At 43.5% G+C, this 23,994-nt stretch overlaps 1 protein-coding gene and 1 long non-coding RNA gene across 6 annotated transcripts; one reads left to right on the top strand and one right to left on the bottom strand.

Annotated features, from left to right (window-relative positions):
- The first annotated feature begins 338 nt into the window (after window positions 1-338).
- On the top strand, window positions 339-8,595 carry LOC117802202. Its single transcript, XR_004625259.1, has 3 exons — window positions 339-664; window positions 6,373-6,473; window positions 8,481-8,595. It is a non-coding gene; the product is annotated as an uncharacterized LOC117802202 (long non-coding RNA).
- ZBED9 (zinc finger BED-type containing 9) lies at window positions 8,159-23,988 on the bottom strand. Of its 5 annotated transcripts, XM_034660054.1 has the most exons (5): window positions 21,311-21,887; window positions 19,943-20,478; window positions 13,956-14,103; window positions 11,532-13,027; window positions 8,159-10,277 (listed from the first exon to the last, which is right to left on the bottom strand). In XM_034660054.1, exons 3-5 carry the CDS (start codon window positions 14,068-14,070, stop codon window positions 8,361-8,363), a joined length of 3,528 nt encoding a protein of 1,175 aa, XP_034515945.1. In that variant the 5' UTR covers window positions 14,071-14,103; window positions 19,943-20,478; window positions 21,311-21,887; the 3' UTR covers window positions 8,159-8,360. The 5 variants fall into 5 exon arrangements, with proteins under 5 accessions (XP_034515945.1, XP_034515944.1, XP_034515946.1 ...); XM_034660053.1 differs by lacking the exons at window positions 19,943-20,478; window positions 21,311-21,887 and adding an exon at window positions 23,231-23,988; XM_034660055.1 differs by lacking the exon at window positions 19,943-20,478.
- Between the last annotated feature and the right edge of the window lie 6 nt (window positions 23,989-23,994).

The following is a 23,994-nucleotide window of genomic DNA, read 5'->3' as shown; positions in this document are numbered from 1 at the left end:
GGTAATCTTACCCCTGGAAGTAATAATCTTTCCCCAGGGAGTAATCTTACTCAGGGGAGTAATAATCTTACCTCAGGGAGTAATAATCTTACCCCAGGGAGTAATCTTACTCCTGGAAACAATAATCTTACCCCAGGGAGAATTCTTACCCAGGGGAGTAATAATCTTACCCCACAAAGAGGCAGCAGATTACTTGTGAATAACAATCATCTACCACAATGACCATCCAGTATTTTCTCTCATTTGCAAAACCTAGCATGTTTTTTTTTTCTTTTAAAAATTTTCTTCATTTGCTCATCTTCTCCCTGTGCTGAAAATGTTCAGTTTTGTGGCTTTCAGGCTTTATTCTCTTTTACTGGACAATGGCTACCTTTATATAAAAGAGAAGCTCTTGAGTTTTTTGGCTGGGCTTAAGCCAACATCCAGGATGTGTCCTGCTCCTCTTGAGTGAAGATTTGCGTAGGGTAATTATGTGACCCAGTTGTGGCTGTTTAGTTGAAGAAGAAATCACTGGAGGCTTTTGGAGAAGACTTCCTTGCTGATGAAAGACAGTTTTGAGAGAAGGTTCTTTCCTACTTAGCTGCTGTTCTGTGAATGACACTAGGAAAGCCCACTGTGACCTCTGACAACCAACTCAGGACAAAGACTAACAGACAGAGGAAGGGTAAGAACATTAAAAACCTGAGTCCCTGACAATATTTCTGGGCTATTTTTTAAAAGATTGATTCGTTTATTTTAGAGAAAGAAAGACTGGTGGGGGAGGGGAAGAGAATCTCAAGCAGACTCCCCACTGATCACAGAGCCTGATTCGGGGCTCGATCCCACGACCTGAAATCATGACCTGAGCTGAAGCCAAGAGGTGGTCCCTTAACTGATGGCCCCCTAGGCACCACCCCTCTGGGCTACTGAAATAATCTTGAGACCATTTTATCTGGCAATGTAAAAAAAAAAAAATGTGTTTATGATTTAAAAGACTTTTAGTTGAATATTCTGGGGTTTTCTGGTTTATGCTTTTTGCTCTTGCTATGTCTTCCCTAAAGGTGATATATACTTTCCTAATCCACTGACACTGGGCTTAGCAACAGGGCTTGATCTGACCAGTGGAATGTGGGTGGGAGGCGAGTGTGTGGCTGTGAGCTGAGGGAAGTTCTCAGCCCACCTGCATGAACCCATCTGCCCACTGGCGTGAGGCCAGGAGAGGAGCACACCAGGTGGCTACTGGTCTGGAATGAGAAGACATATGGAGACACACAGATAACACAACAAAAGCCTGGCTAATCCCTGCTGAGCCCAGCAGAATCCAGCTACACAAGAGACCTGTGAGAAGTAAATGTCACTTTTAGCCCCTGGAATCCTTAACCCATTTCTTTTCTTTTACACCGTTCAACACTTTTCTTATTTATTGAAAAGATCACCATCAAACATATAAATATAATAGACCAAGTGTATCTATCTACTGTATTCTAAACATTTTCCCAGTTACTAATTTTTATATTTATTAATAGCTTGTTTCAGTATAGAATTATAAATTTTCAATGGGGTTAAATCCAATACTTGCTTCTTTATGGCCTTCCTGGGAGTCATTCTTTGATCACTTTCCCTCCCACTATTTACATAATTATCATCTAAATTTATCCTAACATTTAAAACATACATTTAAACAATAATATATCCAGGATTAAAACAGTATGGAGGTTCCTCAAAAAGTTGAAAATGTTCCACATCACTTGGCATCAGGGAAATACAAATCAAAACCACAATGAGATACCAGCTCACACCAGTCAGCATGGCCAAAATTAACAAGTCTGGAAACGACAGACGTTGGCGAAGATGTGGAGGAAGGGGAACCCTCCTACACTGTTGGTGGGAATGCAAGCTGGTACAGCCACTCTGGAAAACAGTATGGAGGTTCCTCAAAAAGCTGAAAATAGAGCTACCCTACGACCCAGCAATTGCACTACTGGGTATTTACCCCAAAGATACAAATGTAGTGATCTGAAGGGGCACCTGCACCCCAATGTTTATAGCAACAACGTCCACAACAGCCAAACTATGGAAAGAGCCCAAATGTCCATCGACGCACGAATGGATATAGATACACACACACACACACACACACACACACACACACACACACAGGGAATATTACACAGACATCAAAAAAATGAAGTCTTGCCATTTGCAATGATGTGGATGGAGCTAGAGGGTGTTATCCTAGAAAGACAATTATCATATTATCTCACTCATATGTGGAATTTGAGAAACAAGGCAGATGATCATAGGGAAAGAGGAAAAAATGAAACATGATGAAACCAGAGAGGGAGACAAACCATAAGAGACTCTTAATCATAGGAAACAAACTGAGGGTTGCTGGAGGGGAGGGGTTGGGGATGGGGTAACTGGGAGATGGGCATTAAGGAGGGCATGTGATGTAATGAGCACTGGGTGTTATATAAGACTGATGAATCAGTGACCTCTATTTCTGAAACCAATACGTACACTGTATGTTAATTAATTGGGTTAAAATCAGATGAGGTTAGATATATGCATGCTCTGCATCTTGTCATCATGAATTTGAATTTCTGGTTAGTTTCTCTGTTCGGATGAGCAAGAAGCTCTCCTATCAAATTCGAAGATGTTCATAGTAATTGCCATTAGGACTTTTAGTGAAGTATCTTGTCACTAGGAAATTGCATTTGTTGGATATAAGTTGAAGAAAATTGGGTTTGTTCCTTATAGTTTAAATTATCTTAAAGAACAATTCTTATCAGCCTGCTCTGCCCAACTTGCTTGTTGTTTAGTGTTTCAAGTTCCTTCTTGGTGTTTTAACCCCAATAATTATACATGATTACTAACATTATTTTACAGTAAATGTTTATGTAGATTTCTAAGGTTTTATTTTCTTTGCTTATCAATTCCTTGTTGAGCTTAGTTTTTCCTTCATTGTTTAATTTTATTCTTTCTTAATTATGTCCTTATAGTTTGTTTTAAAGTTTGTTGGTATCATGTCTCTTGTGAGATTCGTGAAAATATTTTTATTCTTCTGTCATTGTTGAACACAACAGTGAGCAGTGGGTTTCATCTATATTAAGTTGATAGTTATTTTTTCTCAGCTCTTTGAAAATGCTTTTCAACTTTTTCTGGTTTTTGTTATGGCTGTTGAAAAACCTCCCATAAGTCAATTCTATTTGTTATTTTTAAATCTCTTTTAATCTTTTTCCCACTATGATAGATCTATGTATAAATTTAGTTTTATTTATCTTGCTTTGGGCTGGTTTTGTAGCTTGATTTTGGGGGCTCAGGCCTTTCTCAATTCTAGAATATTCTTTTTTTTTTTTTTTAAGATTTTATTTATTTATTTATTTGACAGAGATAGAGACAGCCAGCGAGAGAGGGAACACAAGCAGGGGGAGTGGGAGAGGAAGAAGCAGGCTCATAGCAGAGGAGCCTGATGTGGGGCTCGATCCCATAACGCCAGGATCACGCCCTGAGCCGAAGGCAGACGCTTAACCGCTGTGCCACCCAGGCGCCCCTCAATTCTAGAATATTCTTATGCTTCATTTCTTCAAAGACCACTCGCTGGCCACTCTCCCTGTTCTCTTCTCATAAACGGACATTGAAACTTCGCGGTCTTTCCTCCATAACGTCAGTTCTATCATAATGTTTCATTTTTAAAATCTTTTCATCATGTCTTCAGCATCACTTTTGTCAGATTTATTTTCTATTAACTAATCATTTTGTACCTTAACCTTTGAAAAGATATCAGAGTATTCATAACGCGTGTACAAGGCATTAAAACAAAAGCACCCCACACGTTGAACACGAGTGTCCTCACCGACTACGACTGGAGTGACCCTCCCAAGGTCACAACCTCATTCTTTCCCTCACCCGGCACAGGGCCTCTATCCGGGGCTCCGTTTCCATATTCTGTGGTGTTCTCCCCCTTTACACTTGTACCACATCGTATCTCTCATTTGTGCTGTTTAGGTTTTCAGACTTCCAGAAATTTATGAAGCTTTTTTTATACAGACGGAGCAATACTGCAGTATTGTTGGGCAACTTTGCTTTCTCCTTCAATATTGTACCCTTGAATTAAACCCATGTTGACGTAACACAGGTCCCTCGTTTTTAAACTCAACTTGATTGAGGTACACCGTACAACAAAACGCACCCGTCTTAATCCTGTAATTTGAGGAGCTTTGACAGATACACTGTATTTCATCAAACCCCCAATCCTCAGCGATGACTCAATGTCACTACCATAGCTAGATGTTGACATAGTCCATTTTACTCTCTGGATGGACATCTGGGCTGTTTTGGATTTGGGCTCTTGTAAGCGCTGGTGCCGTCGGCATTCACAGGCACGGCTCCTCCCGACGCCTGGCGGGCAGCCGACGGTGCAGAGAGACTGCGGGCCAGGCCTGTCTTCAGCTTCGCTGGGCGATAACCGATAAAACAAGTTCTACGGCTTTGCATTTCACATTTATATCTTCAATATATTTGGAACGTAGGGACCCAGTTCCATTTTTTCCCAAAGGGATAATCAATTTTTTCTTTTCTCCACGAAGCAGGAATAGCTCTGTCATATCAAGTTTCCATTGATCAGTGGGGTTGCTTCTGGGATCCCTATTCTACTCCAAAGGCTTGTCTACCTCTGTTCTCACACCATCCTGTCCTGTACACTATGGCTTTCTGATAAGTTTCAACGTTTGAGGTGAGAATAAGCAAGAAATGTTCTTAGCAAGTCTGACCCTTTGCTCACATATACATTTTTTAGTTATTGTTATATGGCATGAAACCTCTATTGGTAAATTCAATAGAACTGGACACTGGCACCTTTACAATACTGAGCCTTTCAAAAAACGTCCCTTTCCTTTCATCCCTACTGCCGTGCCCCCAGCCACACCATGACCACCAATCTAGCCCACGACCGGACGCGGCTTTCTTGCCTCTGGCGCTCCAGGGTACTGACCACACTGTGCACAGAGAAGTCTTGCTAAAATGTGATTCCAGTCCCCTTCTATTTACCATCCGTTCAGTGCTTCCCAGTGCCTCCGGAATGGAGGCTACACTCCTTACCTGGGTTTGTCCCGTGAATCGGCTTCTCTTCTGCGGCCTCCTCATCTCCGGCCACCTTTCCCACCTACAGTGCCCTGCGCTCCTTTGTACTCTGGTCACTGTGAGTTCACATTTGGTTCCTGCAGTTAACTATGAGAGGAGATTTTCCAGACAGGAAAATAGCAATTTTGGAAAATTTGCCCTCCTAAAGATGCAAGAGAGATTTCAGTCAGAAATTAGTGTTTACTAAGATAACGCACATTATAATCATAGTCACACTCTTAAAAGTCATACAGTTCATAATGGCCTCATGCTCTTTCCCTTTTTATATTTTTTAATGAACCCAAGGCTTAATTAAAACCACAATTGTATCAATAAATAATTAAATTGATAGTAAATTCAACTTAACACAAGTATATCAGAATACAAAGCACGTAGTACGTTCTTTGAACCAGTAAACGTGTTTTATTTCTTCATCATAATAATTTCTACTTCTAGGGGCGTCTGGGTGGCTCAGTCAGTTGAGCGTCCAACGTTCAGTTTCTGCTCAGGTCCTGACGTCAGGGTCGTGAGATCAAGCCCCGCATCAGGCTCTGTGCTCAGCTCAGACTCTGCTTAAGATTCTCTCCCTCTCCCTTTGCCCCTCCTCATTGCTCACTCTCTCTCAAGTAAACAGAACAAATGTGTTATGTGTAATGTCTGTAATTAAAAAAATAGTTCCAGTTCTATAGTTTTGGACCTTTCACAATAATCTATCTTGGTGAACACCAAAACAGACATTCTGCTAGAAGAGCCCCGTGGGCATAAAGCTGAGCAGGCCACCTGGCCATCAACTGCACGTCCCTCTTCTAAACTGCTTCCCCCAAACTCAGCCCTATTCGTGACAATAACTCTTGCTAAGAGGCCAGGGTTCGTCTAAAGATGTCAACATACACACACACAAAATATAAATTGGTAACATGCTCTCCGATTAAACCCTGGAACTCTAGCTTCCTTATGGGGAGCACGTGAGATTTTCTGAGGACATTTGTGGGGCCTTGCCTACAAATACAAGGACAGAAAGATAATCTACCTCCCGCTTCACCTCCTCCATGGCCTTCAGCTCCCAGCAGCCACAGATGGCAGCAGCCTTTGCGGGCGAGCTCTCCCGGCTGGAGGACCATTTTTCCGCATGGGACGCTAGCTGAGAGCACAGACCTACATTCCTTGGTGTCACCCGACCCACACGGAATTTGCATATTTTTGCCCCCAACTGTGGGACCCTGGGCCGACCTGCTGCAGGTCTAACCACTTCTCTCCAACTTTGTTTTCCAGCTCAGGTAGCCATAGAACCGGTGAGCACATCCCCTGCCTAAACTAACAGCCAGTCTGGAAGTGAAATGCAAGTCTCCTCTTCCTGAAAGCGCCCCTTGCAGGTGACTCGTTACACCGGAAGGCGTGTCTGTGCGCGAAGGGCAGGAGGCTTCTGGGTCTAGGCGCGCTAACAGGTCTTCAGGATGTGGGTGCTTACTATCTCCTTGACCCATTTTGGCCCTTCTGTAGTTGCCATTCTTTGAGTAACAGGAAATGTTCAACAGGACATCCTGTTATACACAGATAACTATAAATGCAATTTATAAACGACACATACATAAATGATAAATGGGAACAAACACAAAGTCATTCGTGCACACAAGAGAACATGCACTCTGTGGTGTATGCATGCACCACGGGTCTAGATGTGAAACTCACTGAAAATAAGAAGACAAAGATCTTCTGATTTACAGAATCACTAGTCATCAAATTCATGTTTTCATGTAAACTAGATCTCAATAAAGCTGCTAAAGAAAAAAAATGTGTGGTAAGACAATAAAACAGGGAGGAGGAAAGGGAGGAAAGACAAATATTCCTTAAAAAAAAAAAAAGTAGAGGGAAAGCAATTCAGCCTCCTGGTACTGAGTCATTTGCAGGAAAAATACACAGGCATCTAAAGCAAATATCTGAGAGGGCCAAAAAACACATCAACAATTTTGTCCAGATGATTCTAATTCTGCTTTCAGATATTCAGTATTCTGTATTGCTTAGAGAAAATAAGGGAGTTTAGTTCTCTTTTAAAATGCACTCTTTATGTTCCTTGGTTTATTTTCTCCCAGACACTTCAGGCATTTATAAAAATAAGTATAAAATCACCACACATACATTGCTTTTTAACATTGTAAATTGGAAGCACAATACTTTACTCAATCAACAAATGGCAAAATTTTAAAAACCGAAGTCCCTTAGCTCCAAAATAGAGTCAAGCAGGAGACAGGACACCTAAGATGTAGGAGGACAAAACCAAACTACTGTCGTGGACATTTGTCCACCACTAGCACCTTATTTTTGAAAAGCTCTAAGATTTTATGAAACACATACAATAAAACATAATCCTACTAAAGTTTCAGAATTGAATGCGAAAAACATTTCCTCCAGTTTCTAAGAGTTTTGGGATCCATTGCAATGGAACTTTTTGATCAATAAACTAGTAGTGACATTCTGCGCTACTAAACACCCTCCCCTTCTCCAGCCTTCAGTTACTTTTCTTTGAAAAGCAGCACTTACGGTTACGCTGCTTCCCTGTCTAGCAGAAGACTCACTTTCTCCGAGGATCTTGGTCTGTTTTACCTGAAGAGCCTGCTAAGAGCCCGTCCTCAGTCATTCCGAGCCCGGGCAGATGTGTGGCAGGAGCTAAAACCCCTGGCATGTCCCACAGAACCGCGGCAGCAATCGGCTCAGGAAAACCTGAACATCTGTGCCTGATCCGACTCTGCGGTCCGACCCCCCGCCCTGACGAAATCGGAACTTAGCAACGTGCACCCAAAGCCATGACACCGTCACAAGGTGTTTCCCCACCTCAGCCACATAAACACTGCGTCTGAACGCGCACCAACAGAGGAAACCCAACGTCAGCTTCCACCCAGGACCAGCTGGAGAAGCCCACCCCTTCCTGACCCTGGCACCCCGATTTTAATTCCAGCCCCGAGTCCACTTCCCGTCATGGTCTAAGACGCCACTGCAAAGAAGTCATCCTACAATCTAAATGTCCTAATGAAACACAACCATAACAAAGACGTACAAAACGTAAGAGCAAACTGTTTAATACCAGAAGCAACAGATTTAAAGTTACATTTTAATAAATACAGCAAGAAATAAAAGAATTATAAAAACTGTACATTTAACTGAAAGTGTACATATAGACAATTTATACAGAGAACTGCTACCCTAATAACTTTCCATATTCCATGATGCGCATATGCATACCCCGACTGAACACCTTCCAGTTTTTAATGTGATAAGTGAGCTTGCTTCTTGCTTGTCAATTTGTCTAACCTCGGCTGGATTGATGACAATGCTACTCTCAGGGGATAATGGATATTTAAACTGTTTCTGTGTTTTGTTTTAAGGACACTCAGAGTGGAGAACCCAGTCTCACAGAGGGACGTGGAGGGGAACAGAAGAAGGGATTTCAGAGCCACCTCAGCAAGCTCAGGGTACTCATTTTTAACTTTTATCCAAAAGGAAGCAAGTGATGCTGTACTTTCAAACTTCACCTTCAGTCCTTCATCCGTAGCCAGCTGCAACAAGTCATCCTGCAGGGTTACGGTTAAATTTACATTATCTTTTGATGAAAGAAATGGATTTTGGATCCATGAGTTTCCTACGCGTGGATCTTCTCTCGATGGAAAATACAATTCAAAACAGTCCAACAAATTTGTAAGATGTTCCTTGATAACTTTTCGCAGATGGACAATATCAAGGTCACTGCCTACTTCATGGATAACTGTTGTTAAATTATGGAACATGTCATAACAATCTGTAGAAACTCTGTTTTTCCAAGCTTCTAACTTCCGTTTTTGTCCTTCAATCTTATCAGCCATTGAAAAACAGGTTGCGTTCTTTCCTTGCATGGAAACGTTAAGATCATTAAAAATACCGAAGATATCAGATAAATAAGCAAGTCTGGCTGTCCAATTCACATCTTTGAAAAGCTGGGACCAAACTGGTTTCTTGCTTTGCAGGAACACTAAGAGTTCGTTTCGTATTTCAAACATTCTTGACAGAACTCTTCCCCGTGATAACCACCGAATCTCGGCGTGCAGTAACAGCTGCTTGTGATCAGCTTCCATATTGTCACACAGTAAAGAGAACAGTCTTGAATTTAACGCGTTAGACTTGACATAATTCACGATTTTTACCGTGTCAGTAAGCACGCTGTTTAGTTCCGCTGATACCCTTCTCATCGCCAGACTCTCTCGATGAATGAAGCAATGTGTTATTCTGCATTCTGGCACAAGCTCCTTGATCTGGGTAACCACTTCGGAGTGCGTTCCTGTCATGGAGGCTGCGCCATCAGAACAGACTCCTACACAAAACCTAAATTCCAGGCCACACTTGTCGACCACGTAATTCTTCACAGCTTCGTACAGCTCTGAGCTAGTTGTGTGTGTCGGTAAAGAGGCTGAAAAGAAGAATTCCTCCTTGATATCATCACCGTGTTCGAACCGCACGTACACCAGCAGAACGATCATGTTAGCGATATCTCTGCACTCATCGAGCTGCAACGAGAAGTACTTTGCTTCTTTTATTTGCTCTATGAGCTGGTCTTCCATGTCGCTGGCCAGCTCCTGAATGCGCCGGGCTATGGTGTCATTGGAAAGTGGCACCTGGGCCACCTTCTCCGCCGCAGCCTCACCCAGCATCTCCAGGCAGACCTCTCTGATGCAGTCTTTCACCAGTGTCTCAGCGATCGTGTAGGGCGTTTTAGACTTGGCGACCGGGAGCGCCACTTTGTACGAAGCCCGCAGAGCACTGATGTTGATGTGAGAAACACTGAACACCTGCTTTGGCTGGCTTTTTAATTCGCTACTCTTCCTCTCAAAGAATTCTTTCGGTTGTGAACTTATTTCTTTATGTTTTGAATATAAATGCCGCTTAAGTTTTGACGGTTTCATTGCTTCATTAGCCAGTATGTCTCCACAAATAATACACTTTGGTTTCAGCACTTCACCATCAATTACGGCTACAAACCCAAACTCGATATACGAGGTATCATACTTCCGAGTAAAACTTGTGTGAACTCTTCTGGTTTTCACCTGCTCTGGGCGACTTCCATCGTTACCATTTCTCTTACTACTACTGCCATATTCAGAAAAGGGATGTTTTTTCTTGACAAAAAAGTCCAGTGAAGGTTGTTTTGCCATCTGCAAATTAGGATGAAAAATAAATAATACAAATTTTACTTTCCTCCTTTTTCTTTTTTTTTTTTTTTTAAAGATTTTTTTATTTATTTATTTGACAGAGATAGAAACAGCCAGAGAGAGAGGGAACACAAGCAGGGGGAGTGGGAGAGGAAGAAGCAGGCTCACAGCAGAGGAGCCTGACGTGGGGCTCGATCCCACAACGCCGGGATCATGCCCTGAGCCGAAGGCAGACGCTTAACCGCTGTGCCACCCAGGCGCCCCTCCTCCTTTTTCTGATAAAAACTACAAATTAAAAACTAGGCTTGATTAAAAACTTAAAAATGGTTTTAAAATTAAGTTATAAAGATAAATAAAGGCTTCCATTTTTCCGAGTTACAGCAAACTAGCCATCAAACATCACACGTTGTAACTGTGCTTGACTGGTGTGCACCCCCCCCCCACAGTGACTGGCCCTGGGAGGTTAGTGACGCCCAAGCCGGCCCGTGTTCTATTCAAAACCGCGAGTTCATGCATCACGTGTCTGGATACTACGGCGATGTCAAACTGTTGTGACTTTCTAAACACTCCTGATTAGTGTACTTAGCCCTCTGTAGACCAGTGCTGGTTCACAGATCACACTCTGGGTACCACTGGCCCAAATCATGCGTAACCTCCATGTTTCAAAACTCCAAACTCAACACACATTAACTCTACTTTATAAAACCTACTGATTTAAAATACATCTATTTGGCCTTATCTCATGCTCTCCATTTAAATCCAAAAACTGAGCTTTTTCTCAACACAAACCCGTATCCCCAGTCGAACTGATCATCCCTTGCCTTTCCTAAATACTTCTCACTTGACCTGAGACGCCCTTTCCTAGCTTACCTCCCCACGCAAACTTACATACAATTAAAACAAAGTAACATTAAGATGGGCTTTTCCCACATTCGCCCGCCTGGAGAAACACACCCTTACACACACTGTCTTAGCTTTCACCCCCCAGGAAATGCCTGACACCAGAAAGGAGTGAAAGAAATACCACCATGATCCCAGACAACAAATAAAGCAGCATTCAAGGTTACAACTTCCAACCTGAAAAAGGGGGGGGCATTAAAAGTAATGGGCTTTTCTCTGGAGAAAACCAACCCAAGTTGGCCCAATGGCACCTCAGTGTCTCTACCACACACATCCTCGCCCACCACGCGCACAGTGACGTGTGATGAAGCAAGCTCTTCCCCTGCTCTCGTCTGCAGCACACACTCAGACTCTTACCCAATCTCCCACTTTGTCGGAGGAAAATGGTGTGTCTGACGGCTTCAGCATTTTGGAAGTCTGACCAGTCAAACTTCTCTGGATCTCGTCACGTTTCCTTTTCACTGTCGTGGTCTCACGGCAGAGACTACACGTTCCTCTGTGATGACAGCCCTCAGCGTCACGTGGAGGGGGCACTCTGCGGATCGCACGGACATTTCCGTCACGCGGTATGCCACCAGGAGCACCTGAGAGTGCTTTCTCACAAACTACACAGGACACAAACTTCAGTCTGTTTTCGGGAGGCTTCTTCGCAGCCCCAGCAGGAGGGGCAGAAAGATGCCCTTCAGTATCACTGCTGTCCGTGCCCGTCTCCGTGTTCTCTCCAGACTGCGCTCCTGGCGTGCTTTCCAATTCTCTGTCGGCCTGATCTAACTCATTCTCTAGATTCAGGCGAGCAGTAAGTTCTTCAGCTAGCTGAGAACGACACAGGCCTAGTTTAGCTTCAGAGCTAAATGTACCTTCAGAAGGAGGCTGCTGCATGCCTCGATGATAGGGCTGATTTCGGGTCATCTGAATGAACCACAAAAATTCAGCCCAGTGTGATGAACGGTTAGTCTGCATCCAGGAGATAATCCTATTCTGGATATCCTCATTACTCTGATTCATAGAACTCTGGCTTTGACAGGGCGGAGGCTTCCCATGGACAATTTTCAATTCTGGCCAAATAGTACTGAGCTCACTGACAATCTGCCTTGAAAATTCCCTCCCATTGTCAGATTGTAGGACACTGGGTGCGCCAACAATTGTAAAAATATCTAAAAGAGCATGTGCAACTTCCTTAGGCTTTTTAGATTTTAGTGACCGCAAAAAACTCAACCTTGTACGAAGATCTTGATAATGCATAACAAATTTATACTCCCCATCAGGATTCAATTGCATGTCGATAAGATCCACCTGGCATCTTGAATTCACTTCCTTCATTGGCTCTGATGTTAGAACTTTCTTGAGTTTTGGACTCTTCTCTTGGCATGGTCTGCAGAGTGTCAAGTATAGCATTATAACTTCCTTCGTGATGTTCCTGTATTTTGCTTGTAACTCTTTTTCCATGCGGGTACACCCACCATGTCCAATGCTGAGATGGGTATCATGCAGAATGTCAAATAACTCTTCGCTGTGCAAGTAATACCGTACTTTATCTGTTTCCCCATGTACAGCCTCAATCAGCTTCTCATTTCCTTGTACGAGGATCACATCAAATCTAGCTAAGTGACGGTAGTCAACGGATTCCTTTCTCGCCTTTGCTTTCGCCTCTTTCACTTCCCTTATTAACTGACAGTACTTTGCTTTAGAAAATATCTTGGCATTATTACTTTTGTTTTCCAGTAACACTGCTAAGCTTCTGAAGAACTTCTCTCTCATGTTTTCTGGTTCAATTTCTGGTTCATCAGTGTCTAAGCTACTAGGGTTATCATCACCCATGCTTTGAGACACCATGGAAAGCCACAAAAATGACCCTAAAATATGAAGAAAAAACCAATTAGAATATTTGGGAATATAATTTGGAATACACATATTGCCCCAGTAGCTGCTAGCGTTTGAGGTAGGAGGAGAGGCTATGAGCACACAAGTTGGTGGAGTGCAGTTCCAGTCAGGGAGTCCAGCCTTGGTGGGTAGAAGGCACATGAAGGACCCCAGCCCGGAACAAAAAGTTCGGACGCAGTGAAGCGCAGAAAGCCAGGATGTGACCTTCCAGAGCAGTATCTGGGATTAGCCTTAAAGTGAAGCACTGTTTTATGTAAAACAGGAAGTAAACTGATGTTATTTATTTACTTACTACCTACAAAAGACAATTTTTTTGGCTAGAAAAGCCTCAGCAATACAGTAATAGATTTTTAAAAAATATTTACTTATTTATTGAAGAGAGTGCAAGTGAGCAAGCAGGGGGAGGGGCAGAGGGAGAGGAGAAGCAGACTCCCGGCTGAGCAGGGAGCCCGATGTGGGGCTCGATCCTGAGCCCAAGACAGACGCTTAACTGACTAAGCCACTTAGGCGCCCCTCATTTTCTTTAACAGAATTTCTAAGTAGTATTTCCAAGCCTTAAACATCGTATGTGACAAAATTTGCAGCAGAGGCTATAGAAGTGGGACCTATGGCTACACTGACAAGCACGCCCCACAGACATCTGGTTTATCCACAGGTACTTAATTCCACTGCAGAATGTCCACGGAGAGCCACGGGTATTTCAACTACTGGAATCGTATTCAACTATTTCTTACATTACCACGTGGCTGCTTCATTCAACTCCTTTAACAGCCTCACACGACGCGACTTTTCCTTCAGCTATGCTCACTAAGGCGGCAATGGATGAGCTCTGGTTACTTCTCAGGACTGGACCCTTCCTGCTCTCCAATCTCATCCTGTCTCAGACCACACTGTCCTCACCATTATCTTGCAGTGGGTGTGGCTCTGGAGAGTGACATTCCATTCCGTCTTCCACAGGCTGGAGCTGGGCACCTAAGGACCCCTCTGTGGTCTCCACAGGAGTCATTTCCTCCATAGGAATTTCCGGCCCATCTGTGCCCTGTGGGACCTGAGGACAAAGAGGAACATCTGGAAATTAATAGACGTGCTCACTGCACAGACCACTGTGCAAACCTCAGAACATTCTACTGAAATAGAACATAAGAAGACAAAAGCCTTCACTGAACTCTTAAGAGGAGTCCAAGACGGGATAAGAAGAAATAAAAAGTGCTGGGACTAATAAAGCCAGAGCCAGACAACAAAGGCTGCCTCCACTGGACAGAGGCCGTTACTCATCCCCATGGTTGCTGTTTGGGGGAATAACAACAGAAACACATTAACAGAATCCTCCCTAAACTGTGATAATTAAAAGAAAATTGTAAATGGATTTCGGTGTGAGCAACTAAAAATAAATACCTGGGGTGAGGTTATGCACATTATTTAAGAGTTACTAAAGAGCTATTCAGCCCAGAGAGTAATCTAACAGTTGTTTTGGAATAAATGAGGAAAACACTACCCCAGTGTTATGGACGGGGAAAGAAGCCAATCAGTTTGGGTGACTGTGTTGGGTGAAAAAGAACACACTATCTCCTCACACTAACCATCTCATGTATGGTTTATAATTAAATTTCCCTAACTGTCCTCAAAATAGATTTTATGTTTTTTTTAACTCTGTGAAACAATATTTATACACTGCTTTTGGTTATTATGTCTTTTGATTCTTTTAATCTAAAATAGTTTCCTGCCTTTTTAGGACATTCCATTTTTGAAAAGTCAGAGCCAGTTATGTTACAGAGTATCCCACGTTAGGGATTTGTCTTATTCTTTCTTCGCAAATGGACTCCGGCGAGTAATTTCTGGAAGAAAACTACGTAAGTGCTGCGTACTTCCTGTGGAGTGTCTCAGGGCACACGCGATCACATCATCTCATTACTGATAACGCAATCACTTAGCTCAGGTAGTGACCACCAGCTGTACCCAAGCACTTTTCCCACTGTAATCAGTAAGTCAGCTATGGGGTGATAGCGTGGAACTCCATAAATAGCCCATTCCCCAACACTTTTAGCATTCACTGATGATTCTGATCGATTTTTATACTGGAGGTTGCAAAATGACTGCCTGTCTTTATAATTCCTTCTACATTTACTAGCCAGCAATTTTCTGTAAAGAGCTTTCTGTCTCTTTTTAGGGAGAGAGAATGGCAGGCGTGTGCACTGCATGGGGAGAGGGAAGGAGACAGAATCTTAAGCAGGCTCCACGCTCAGCACAGAGCCTGAGGCGGGGCTCCATCTCACGACCCTGAGATCATGCCCTGAGCCAACAGCAAGAGTCAGACACGTAACCCACGGAGCCACCCAGGTGCCCCTCTGTCTCTCATCTTGAATATCAATATAGACTTACTTTGTAACCCATTCCATCCTTACTCACCTCGATCTTAAACTGTCTCCCATTTAGCCCCCAGCGTCCCTTTCATCAGGTTCCTGCATCCTTGGAACACAACCCCACTAGTGTTTTTAGCACATCCATGCTTTCCAGAACAATGAACACAAGGACCACACTGTATTTTCCCAGATCTAGTTTCAACTGTTTCCCCCAGAAGTCTTGATTCACTGTAGAGCAACTGTGTTAGTAACGAAGACTGAATAGTAGGTAGGCTCGTTGTTAATGGTGCGTCCTCCCCTCCAGGCCCTTTCATGAACAGAGCTGGTAAATATACTTCTAGATTATCATGAATTCCATCCCATGTCAATACCACTAGACTTACCTCACCTCTCCGTATTCCATTTTAACACCACCTTCTCCCACAGTGACACGAACAAAACCCAGTTCAATACAATGTTTGTATTTACACATATGCTCTGACCCACGATAAACACCCAAGTTTCAGAATTAAGTGCTGTGTGTTGTGCAGCGGTATCTCTTTGTGGCTTTCTATGCCCACAGATGGCACCCCACAGAGTATATAATCAGAACCCCGTGTTCAAGTCACCTGAGTTATTGTTCTGCTGCTATTGTTATTAATTTGATATGCAGCGGAGTTCATCTGTTTCTGTGTTTAAACATTTTGAATTTAACATTGCTTTTAAAATATTTAAAACATTTACATGATATTAAAAAATTAAAATAAATATTCAGAGAAGTCTTGTTTATATTCTACTCCACCCCCACTCCCATAAGAAACCATTTTGGGGGCACCTGGGTGGCTCAGTTGGTGAAGCGTCTGCCTTCCGCTCAGGTCATGATCCCAGGGTCCTGGGATCGAGTCCACATCAGGCTCCCTGCTCAGCAGAGAGCCTGCTTCTCCCTCTGCCTGCAGCTCCCCCTGCTTGTGCACTCTCTGTCACAAACAAATAAATAAAAATCTTTTAAAAAATAAATAAAATAAAACAGAGCAAGAAAGCTAGTTTTTTAAAAGAAAGCAAGTTGTCATCTACCTAAGAACAGAAATTCTGATCTGTATTTATTTAATATACTTTACGGTATAAAGGACACAAATAACAGGCCTGGACTCTCTGGCTGGAGCTCTGACTATGGCACCTGCTCCCACCTCTCTGAGTGGGCTCCATACAGTGGAAGAGCCTGGCCACTTCACATTCCTGCCAAGCCCGCTTTCTTGCACAACAGCCTCATACTGCAGTCAAACCAAACATTTCAGACTTGGTCTGCCTTGCCAAATATTCTCAAGGATAAAACAAAGAAAAAATCTGATCTATTCCACACCATTAGGTGTAGAAACCTAATCAATTCTTGCTCTGCCATATTACCCACGCTCTGCATCTAACTTACAAAATCCAAGTAAAAATTTAGCTTATCCTTTGGAGGGCATTTACAAACTTGGTTAATTCTGGAAATTTCCCTCACTAGGTCTTTGTTTTACAAAAATAATTCCTCATTCACATGACATATGAATCTAAAAATGTGCACATAGTCAAATACCCCAGCTGATCATGCAGGAGACACCACGATGGGATAAAAATCTTTTCATTAATACAATTTTTTAGGATTTATTTATTTCAGACAAAGAGAGAGTATGCGAGCAGGGGGTGGGGCAGAGGGAGAGGGAGAGAGAGAATCTCAAGCCGACTCCACACTCAGTGTGGAGCCCACATGGGGCTCGATCTCACCCAAGAGTCAGCTGCTCAACCAACTGAGCCACCCAGGTGCCCCGTAATTAATATGATTTTTAACTGGAGTATTATATGCTTAGAAAAAATTACACAGCTCATAAGCATAGAGCTCAGTGATTTATCACAAAGCGAACCACCCTGAACGCAATCAGCATCTCAGAAGGCTACACGTGCCCTACCCTCTTCCCCAGAAGTAACTACGACTCAGACGTCCATTACCAGAGTCATTTTGCTTTTTGAGCTTTATATAAACAAAATCAGACAACATGTATTTATTTTTGTCTGACTTCTTTGCTCAACACTATGTTTGTGAAATTCATCCACACTGTTGTATGCATTTGTTCATTTATTTTCATTGTTGTATAGTATCCAGTGGTACAAATACACCATAATTATGTTCACCTATTCTACTTTTAATAGTCGTTTCAGTTGTTCAGAGTTTCTGGCAATTGCAGTAATGCTGCTATGAATATTATTTTACATGTCTTTGAAAGTGTTTCTTGTAGATACAAACCTGGCAGCAGGCTTGTTGGATCATAGAGTATGGTTACATGTGGTAGATATTTCTGAAGTGGCCAAAACAACTTATTCCTACCAGGACATAAGCATTCTCGTGGCTCAACATCCTTACCGAAATTTGGTCATGTCAGCACTTTTAATCCACACTGGCTGGAATAAAGTGGTGCCACCTATTGTTTAAATTTGCATTTTTCTGATTAGTAAGATTGTGTCATTGTTTTAGTTTCATGGGCCAGTTATCCTTTTTCTGTACAGTGCATGTTCAAGTCTTTTGTTGATTTTTTTATTGGGGTATGTGTCCTTTGCTTATTGATTTGTAGTGTATTATACATTCAGATATGAGATTTTTGTATGTAGTGTGGATCTGGCATAGGGAAAATGTAAGTCTGGAAGATCTTATTGTTGGGAAGTGATGCTCTCATTGACAGCTGAGCTTGTGCTGAGATTTTCAATGCTAAAGTGTGACAAGCTAAGCAATGGAAAACAAGTATTATGGAAAATTAAACAAGCCATGCATATTTTTAAAAAAACTTTTTATCCATATTACTATAGATGGCATAAAATGGACATAAAGTCCATTATAATGCACGTGTAAGTTCTTAATACTGCCCCAGAAATATTCATTAATCTACATTATTAAATTCCTAATGAAGTTGTCACACAACCCAAATTACCATAAAATACTGTTGATTTGCATGTCCTGATTTATTTTAGCCAATTGGCTAACTCCCCCTATGTATACACTGAAAAGAAATGCTAGCTTAAATAATCCAGAGTTATCCTATAGTTGACAATAAAACTTAGAATTAAGTGGGGCTTTTTTGCTCTTTTTTGCTGGATTAGTAAAGCATATATAAAAGCATATATATAAAAATATACTATATATTATATAACATTATATTCACTTTACTAGGTATTAATGGCATCTCATCATTTCCTATGCTCAATGCTGCTATGATTTTTTTAAAAATAAAAAATGAAAAAAAAAACAGAGTCCATACCAACGTTCAGATGTCAGCTAGTGAAATGTTATGCTTTAAAACGTACAGATTACAGATAATTTTATATTCATCAGCAGTATCTATGGATAGAAACAACTTTGTTTCTAGTATTGTCATCCTTCTCTCCTAAAATTTATCAACTGAATAAAGAAGTTTCTGAAACGGCTCCAGACACGTTTACGTTCAAAACAGGAAGTGGGAAAATACGGAACTAAACACATCTGTCCCATTTTACAAGGAAAGTAAAAACCTTCCCAGAACCCCCCGAGAACATGCCTATTACTCCCCGGCCAGAGCCATGATGTACAGCCAACTCGAGTACAAGGAAAGCCGGAAAAGCATGTGGGTAGGTACGTGGGCAAGGAGCAGAATCATCATGTTTGAAGGAGGGAAGAGGGGAGAGCAGATGCAGGTCTCCCCGCTGTACAGGAGTAGAGCATTCCTACGAAAACCGCATTAAGCCGAAATGGCACACAGCCAACAGTCTCCCCACTTTCTGCAAGTCCACGCGGGGCCGCTTTGCCTGTACAAGGACGGCATTCGTCCCTGCGTTTGCTCACCAGCAGAAATCCACAGAGGATTTTCATTCTGATGCAAAGGAGCCATTGCTGTATTAATGCAGGTGTTCTGTAAGAGCAAGTGGCGTAAAGTGAAGTGGGGCAGAGCGGAACTTTCTGAAGCAGGGACACCTGTATCCAGCTGGCAGCTAAACGTGTCTGCAACGATGGCATTGTCCCCTTCCTCCAGAAACCACACAGAAACAAGAGCAATGAGAAACATGTATGCAAACGAAATATTCCATAAGACCACGAGATACCTATAATCCCGAGTCGTATGAAAAACGATCAAATTTGAACATTACCCAGAACTGACCAAACACCAAGTCCTACCACTGGCAACATTTCTCAACAAAGCTGAAAGAGGAAAATTCTAAAGTAACAAACACATCTTAAGGGAAAAACCAGTATTGTTTATTTGAAACAAAAGGAGAAGATGTGCTGGCTAGAGGTAAGAAACTGTATACAGGCATCTATGTTAGAATATGTGAACTCATGAAAAAACATGCTTTCTGCAAACTGTACAAAAAAGTAACCAGGTTTATGGAGAAAATAAAATTACAGGATAGACTACTGAACATCTACAAAACTTTATCATCATAGTGCTAATAAAACTGTAGCAATTCTAGTAAAAATGAAAGCATTTAAAGCATAGACAAAAAGACATATTAGAAAGAATGATTACATTTCACATAGGACTTTACCTTACAAAGGTGAAGCTACTGTGTTAGAGGTACGAGGAAAGGGTGGAGCAAGGTTAGAGATGCTGCCATCAGAAGTCCAGATGGAGAAGCATTTGCACATTTTCTAAGAAATGTAGTGATTTGGGGCGCCTGGGGGGCTCAGTCAGTGAAGCGTCTGCCTTCAGCTCAGGTCATGATCCCGGGGTCCTGGGATCGAGTCCGACGACGTCGGGCTCCCTGCTCAGCGGGGAGCCTGCTTCTCCCTCTGCCTGCCACTCCCCCCTGCTTGTGCTCTCTGACAGGTAGATAAATAAAGTCTTTAAAAAAAAAGAAAAGAGAAATGGAGTGATTTTAGAAGAAGTATAGTAATGGTTCTGGCTCATCGTCTTCTTTTTACTTCTTTGGCACGGACATAAAAAGATACCCAGTTTTTGCTGCATAAATATCTTCCTACAAAGCAGCAGCTTCTATGGCTCCAAATAGGACCTTACGCAGAAGTGCGATCCCACCGCGTTCTGCATTATGTCTGGCCCATTGGCACTCCTTCTCCAGCGCACCTAAAGCAGAAAGTGACGGGGAAGTAAACTCTTTCAGGGTAGCTTCTCCCACACCTTCCATTTGTGCCTGAGCGACTACCTGTTGCAGCTCTTACGTGAAGAGCTCGTCTGCGCGGGACTGCAGCAGCTCCCCAATATCCTTGCTCCCAACTTCTCAGATTCAGCCTCCTCTGCTGAGCAACACAGCTTGCTCTGCTTGGGGCAGCTCTCATGAGGGTTCAGGGCCTTCAGAATCATGAACTAAATCAGGGAGAATGTACACTCCAAGCAAGCAGGCTTTCATGACATCATTCCAAACCTCTACAATAATATCAATGGCAAGTTTAATGCTGAATTGATTCCAGAATGCACACACTGTAGGTGCAGTAAACATCTTGAACATTCCCCTTAAGTAATGAGCTTTAAAGGCTGATAACACACCCTGATCAAGGGGCTGGAGAAAAGAAGTTGTATTAGGAAGGGAAAAGAGAACTTTAATATTTGAAGAAAGCTTAGCAACTGCTGGAGGATGGCTTGGATGGCTTATAATTCTTGAGAATTAAAAGAATTTTAAAAGACAAATTTTCCCTCTTGCAATTACTTTTTTAGATCACCTACAAAAACATCACCTAGGGGCGCCTGGGTGGCACAGCGGTTAAGCGTCTGCCTTCGGCTCAGGGCGTGATCCCGGTTATGGGATCGAGCCCCACATCAGGCTCCTCCGCTATGAACCTGCTTCTTCCTCTCCCACTCCCCCTGCTTGTGTTCCCTCTCTCACTGGCTGTCTCTATCTCTGTCAAATAAATAAATAAAATCTTAAAAAAAAAAAATCACCTAAAAGATCAACAAGTACCTGCCCCGTTTTGCAGCCTCTCTTGCTAGAACTATAGCAAGCTAGTCCTTGCAAGTCCTTTCAAAGCTTGTGGGCAAAGTGATGAATCACAACAGGCTTTAGCTTTACACCCTCACGGGCATTTCCACCCAGCATCACACCAGACAATCTTCTGTAGCCTTCAGCCCTCGAGTGTGTGTTTCTTCCTTCGAGATACAGGCTCTTGAGAGAATCTGCTTCCAACAGACACTGTTTCATCAAAATTAAAAATCTGATCCCAGGTACAGCCTTCTTCATCAGTCAAATTTCGTAACACTGGGAGAACCGTCTACACTTCTTCCATCTGCACTCACAGCCTCACTGGAGGGCTTAACGCCGCAGAAGGCATGGCAGTTCTTGAAGTCACTGTGCAGACACTACTTGCACTAAATGAAGGCACTTCTGCAGGACTTCCAGCTTTTATTTTAAAGTGTTCACATACCATGAAGACCTTCTCTTTATTCTGAGAAAGGCTGCCTCTGACTGCTTCCGTGTTTGGTCCTCAGTCCACACACTTAACAGATGTTCCACGTCCTCCATTTCCTCATGTCTTGTTCTAACAACCCTGTGCACTGGCACTGGCCCAGCAACGTAACTCCCCTTCGTTTTCCCAGCGCAGTCTCGAACCGAATGCAAAGCTGACTCCTTCACATCCATCAGTGTCACAGGTTCTTCCATTTTCTTCATAGCGTTTTATAATTTCGAGCTTTTCTTCAATTGTTAAAGCTTTTCTTCTTTTACGCTCAGTAGCAGAAATTTTATCACCAGCATGCTCCTGTGGCACTTGTAAACTCCTGTGCTTGCTCATTTTCTGGAACACAAAAAATTTTAACAAAAAATGCACAAAGATGGGAGGGAACCCTGCAAATGAGCATCTCCAAAACAGAGCGTGTGGCCTAGAGAGCCCAGAGGAAGGGCGTGGAGGTTAATGGGCATTTGGCACAACACTGTCTGTCTTCACCACGCGCTGCATTCCACTATCGTCAGATGCTTTCCACTAAGCTGCTCTTACCTGGTGGCCCAGAACATCCACGTGCTGGTCAACTTCACGTATGAGTCAATTTCAGCATCATAGACTCATGTCCCTATTTATCAGTCTCATATGAAAGATGTGCATTTCAGAAAAATGTGTTTTAACAGATCAGACTATATATATAATATGTTCATATTTTAAGGATTCAGGTAAGTGTACGGATACTATCATTATAGAAACGTAAGAGTGTTTGGCAACATCCATAATGGTCTAAAATCACTGTCCTAGAAGGCAAGTATACTCTCTTAAAAATAATCTCTAGTGTGATGGTGAAAGACCAAATACTAGGCTCAATACACTTCCCATACCAACAACTCCAAGTACTGGGAAGTATCTAGAAAACGATGCAATGAATCTCTTTGTTGTACAGATGAAGACATTAAAGCCCAGAGAAGGTGTGATATGTCCAAGGTTACAGAGCTCATTAGTGACAGGGCCTATTACGGAATCCAAATCCCATCATTCACCCTTTCCCGATTATTTCTATTACATTTGGCTACTTCTCTATTTGTGTCTCCTAGAAGGTACTCCTTACATTCTTATACTGATTAGTTTTCACATATGGTTAAGGTACTGGGCATCCTAAGAAGACACAGCTACTTTAACCTCACAGTCACTAAATAAATATATTTTCTACCGGTAAGCGTTGGACCAAGGTTTCCCATTTGGTTAAATCGACTTCCTGGATCCGCTATCACTTAACATCAACACTGTCATCCCACTGCATGAATGCATTCCTCTGCACCGGAGGTCAAATGGTGACGCCCCAAACCTGAGTCCGCAGCCACCAGCGTGAAGTTCACCGCACGCACCACCTTGGACCCATGCACTCAAATTCCCCAGGGAGACTGGCACCTGCAAGGTCTCACCTGCTGTCGAGGCTCATCCAGCTCCCTCTCCAGATCCTCCAGCGCAGTTACCGCGTCCTCCCCGCTCTCCGGCTGCTGCTCCCGCACCCAGGCCTGCAGCTCCTCGGGCAGGATGGTCAGGAACTGCTCCAGCACCAGCAGCTCCACGATCTGCTCCTTGCTGTGGGTCTCGGGCCGCAGCCAGCGTCGGCACAGCTCCCGGAGCCGGCTCAGCGCCTCGCGGGGCCCGGGAGTCTCCTGGTAGCAGAACCGCCGGAAGCGCAGACGGCAGAGCTCCCGGGTGTGAGACACGTTCTTCTGTGGGCAGGACTCCTGATCCCACACGTGGTCTTCTTTAACCTTCACTCTGATAATCTCCGCGTGTTCCCCTGCAGCCCGGCCAGCCAGGCCCGGGAGGAGCCCGGAGGCGGCGGCCATCCTGAGCCCCGAAGCTCAGCGCGCCGCTCTCTGCGCCCGGGGTCTGGGCAGGTGGGCCGCTTGCCTTGCGCGCCGCCCCCGCGCTGAGTCCGGGAAGTCGTCGTGGACACAGAACGACGGCAGCCGCGGACGACGACTTGTGTCCGGGACAACACGGCGTCACCGGAGCGAGTCCCCGGGACGGGCAGCCGCGCTCCGAGCAGACCGGAACCGCGCCCGGCGCAGAACCGCGCGCCGCGCAGCACGGGACCCGCTACGCCGAACCCCGACGTGACCGAGGCCGCCGCGGGCCTCACGACGCCTGGGCCCCGCAGCCGGGCGGCCGCGCGGAAGGTCGCTCCGGAGCC

Source organism: Ailuropoda melanoleuca, chromosome 5, assembly GCF_002007445.2.
Source record: "Ailuropoda melanoleuca isolate Jingjing chromosome 5, ASM200744v2, whole genome shotgun sequence".
Classification (NCBI taxonomy): Eukaryota; Metazoa; Chordata; class Mammalia; order Carnivora; family Ursidae; genus Ailuropoda; species Ailuropoda melanoleuca.
Note: the sequence above shows the minus strand (reverse complement) of the source record. Positions and strands in the feature narration are given on the sequence as shown.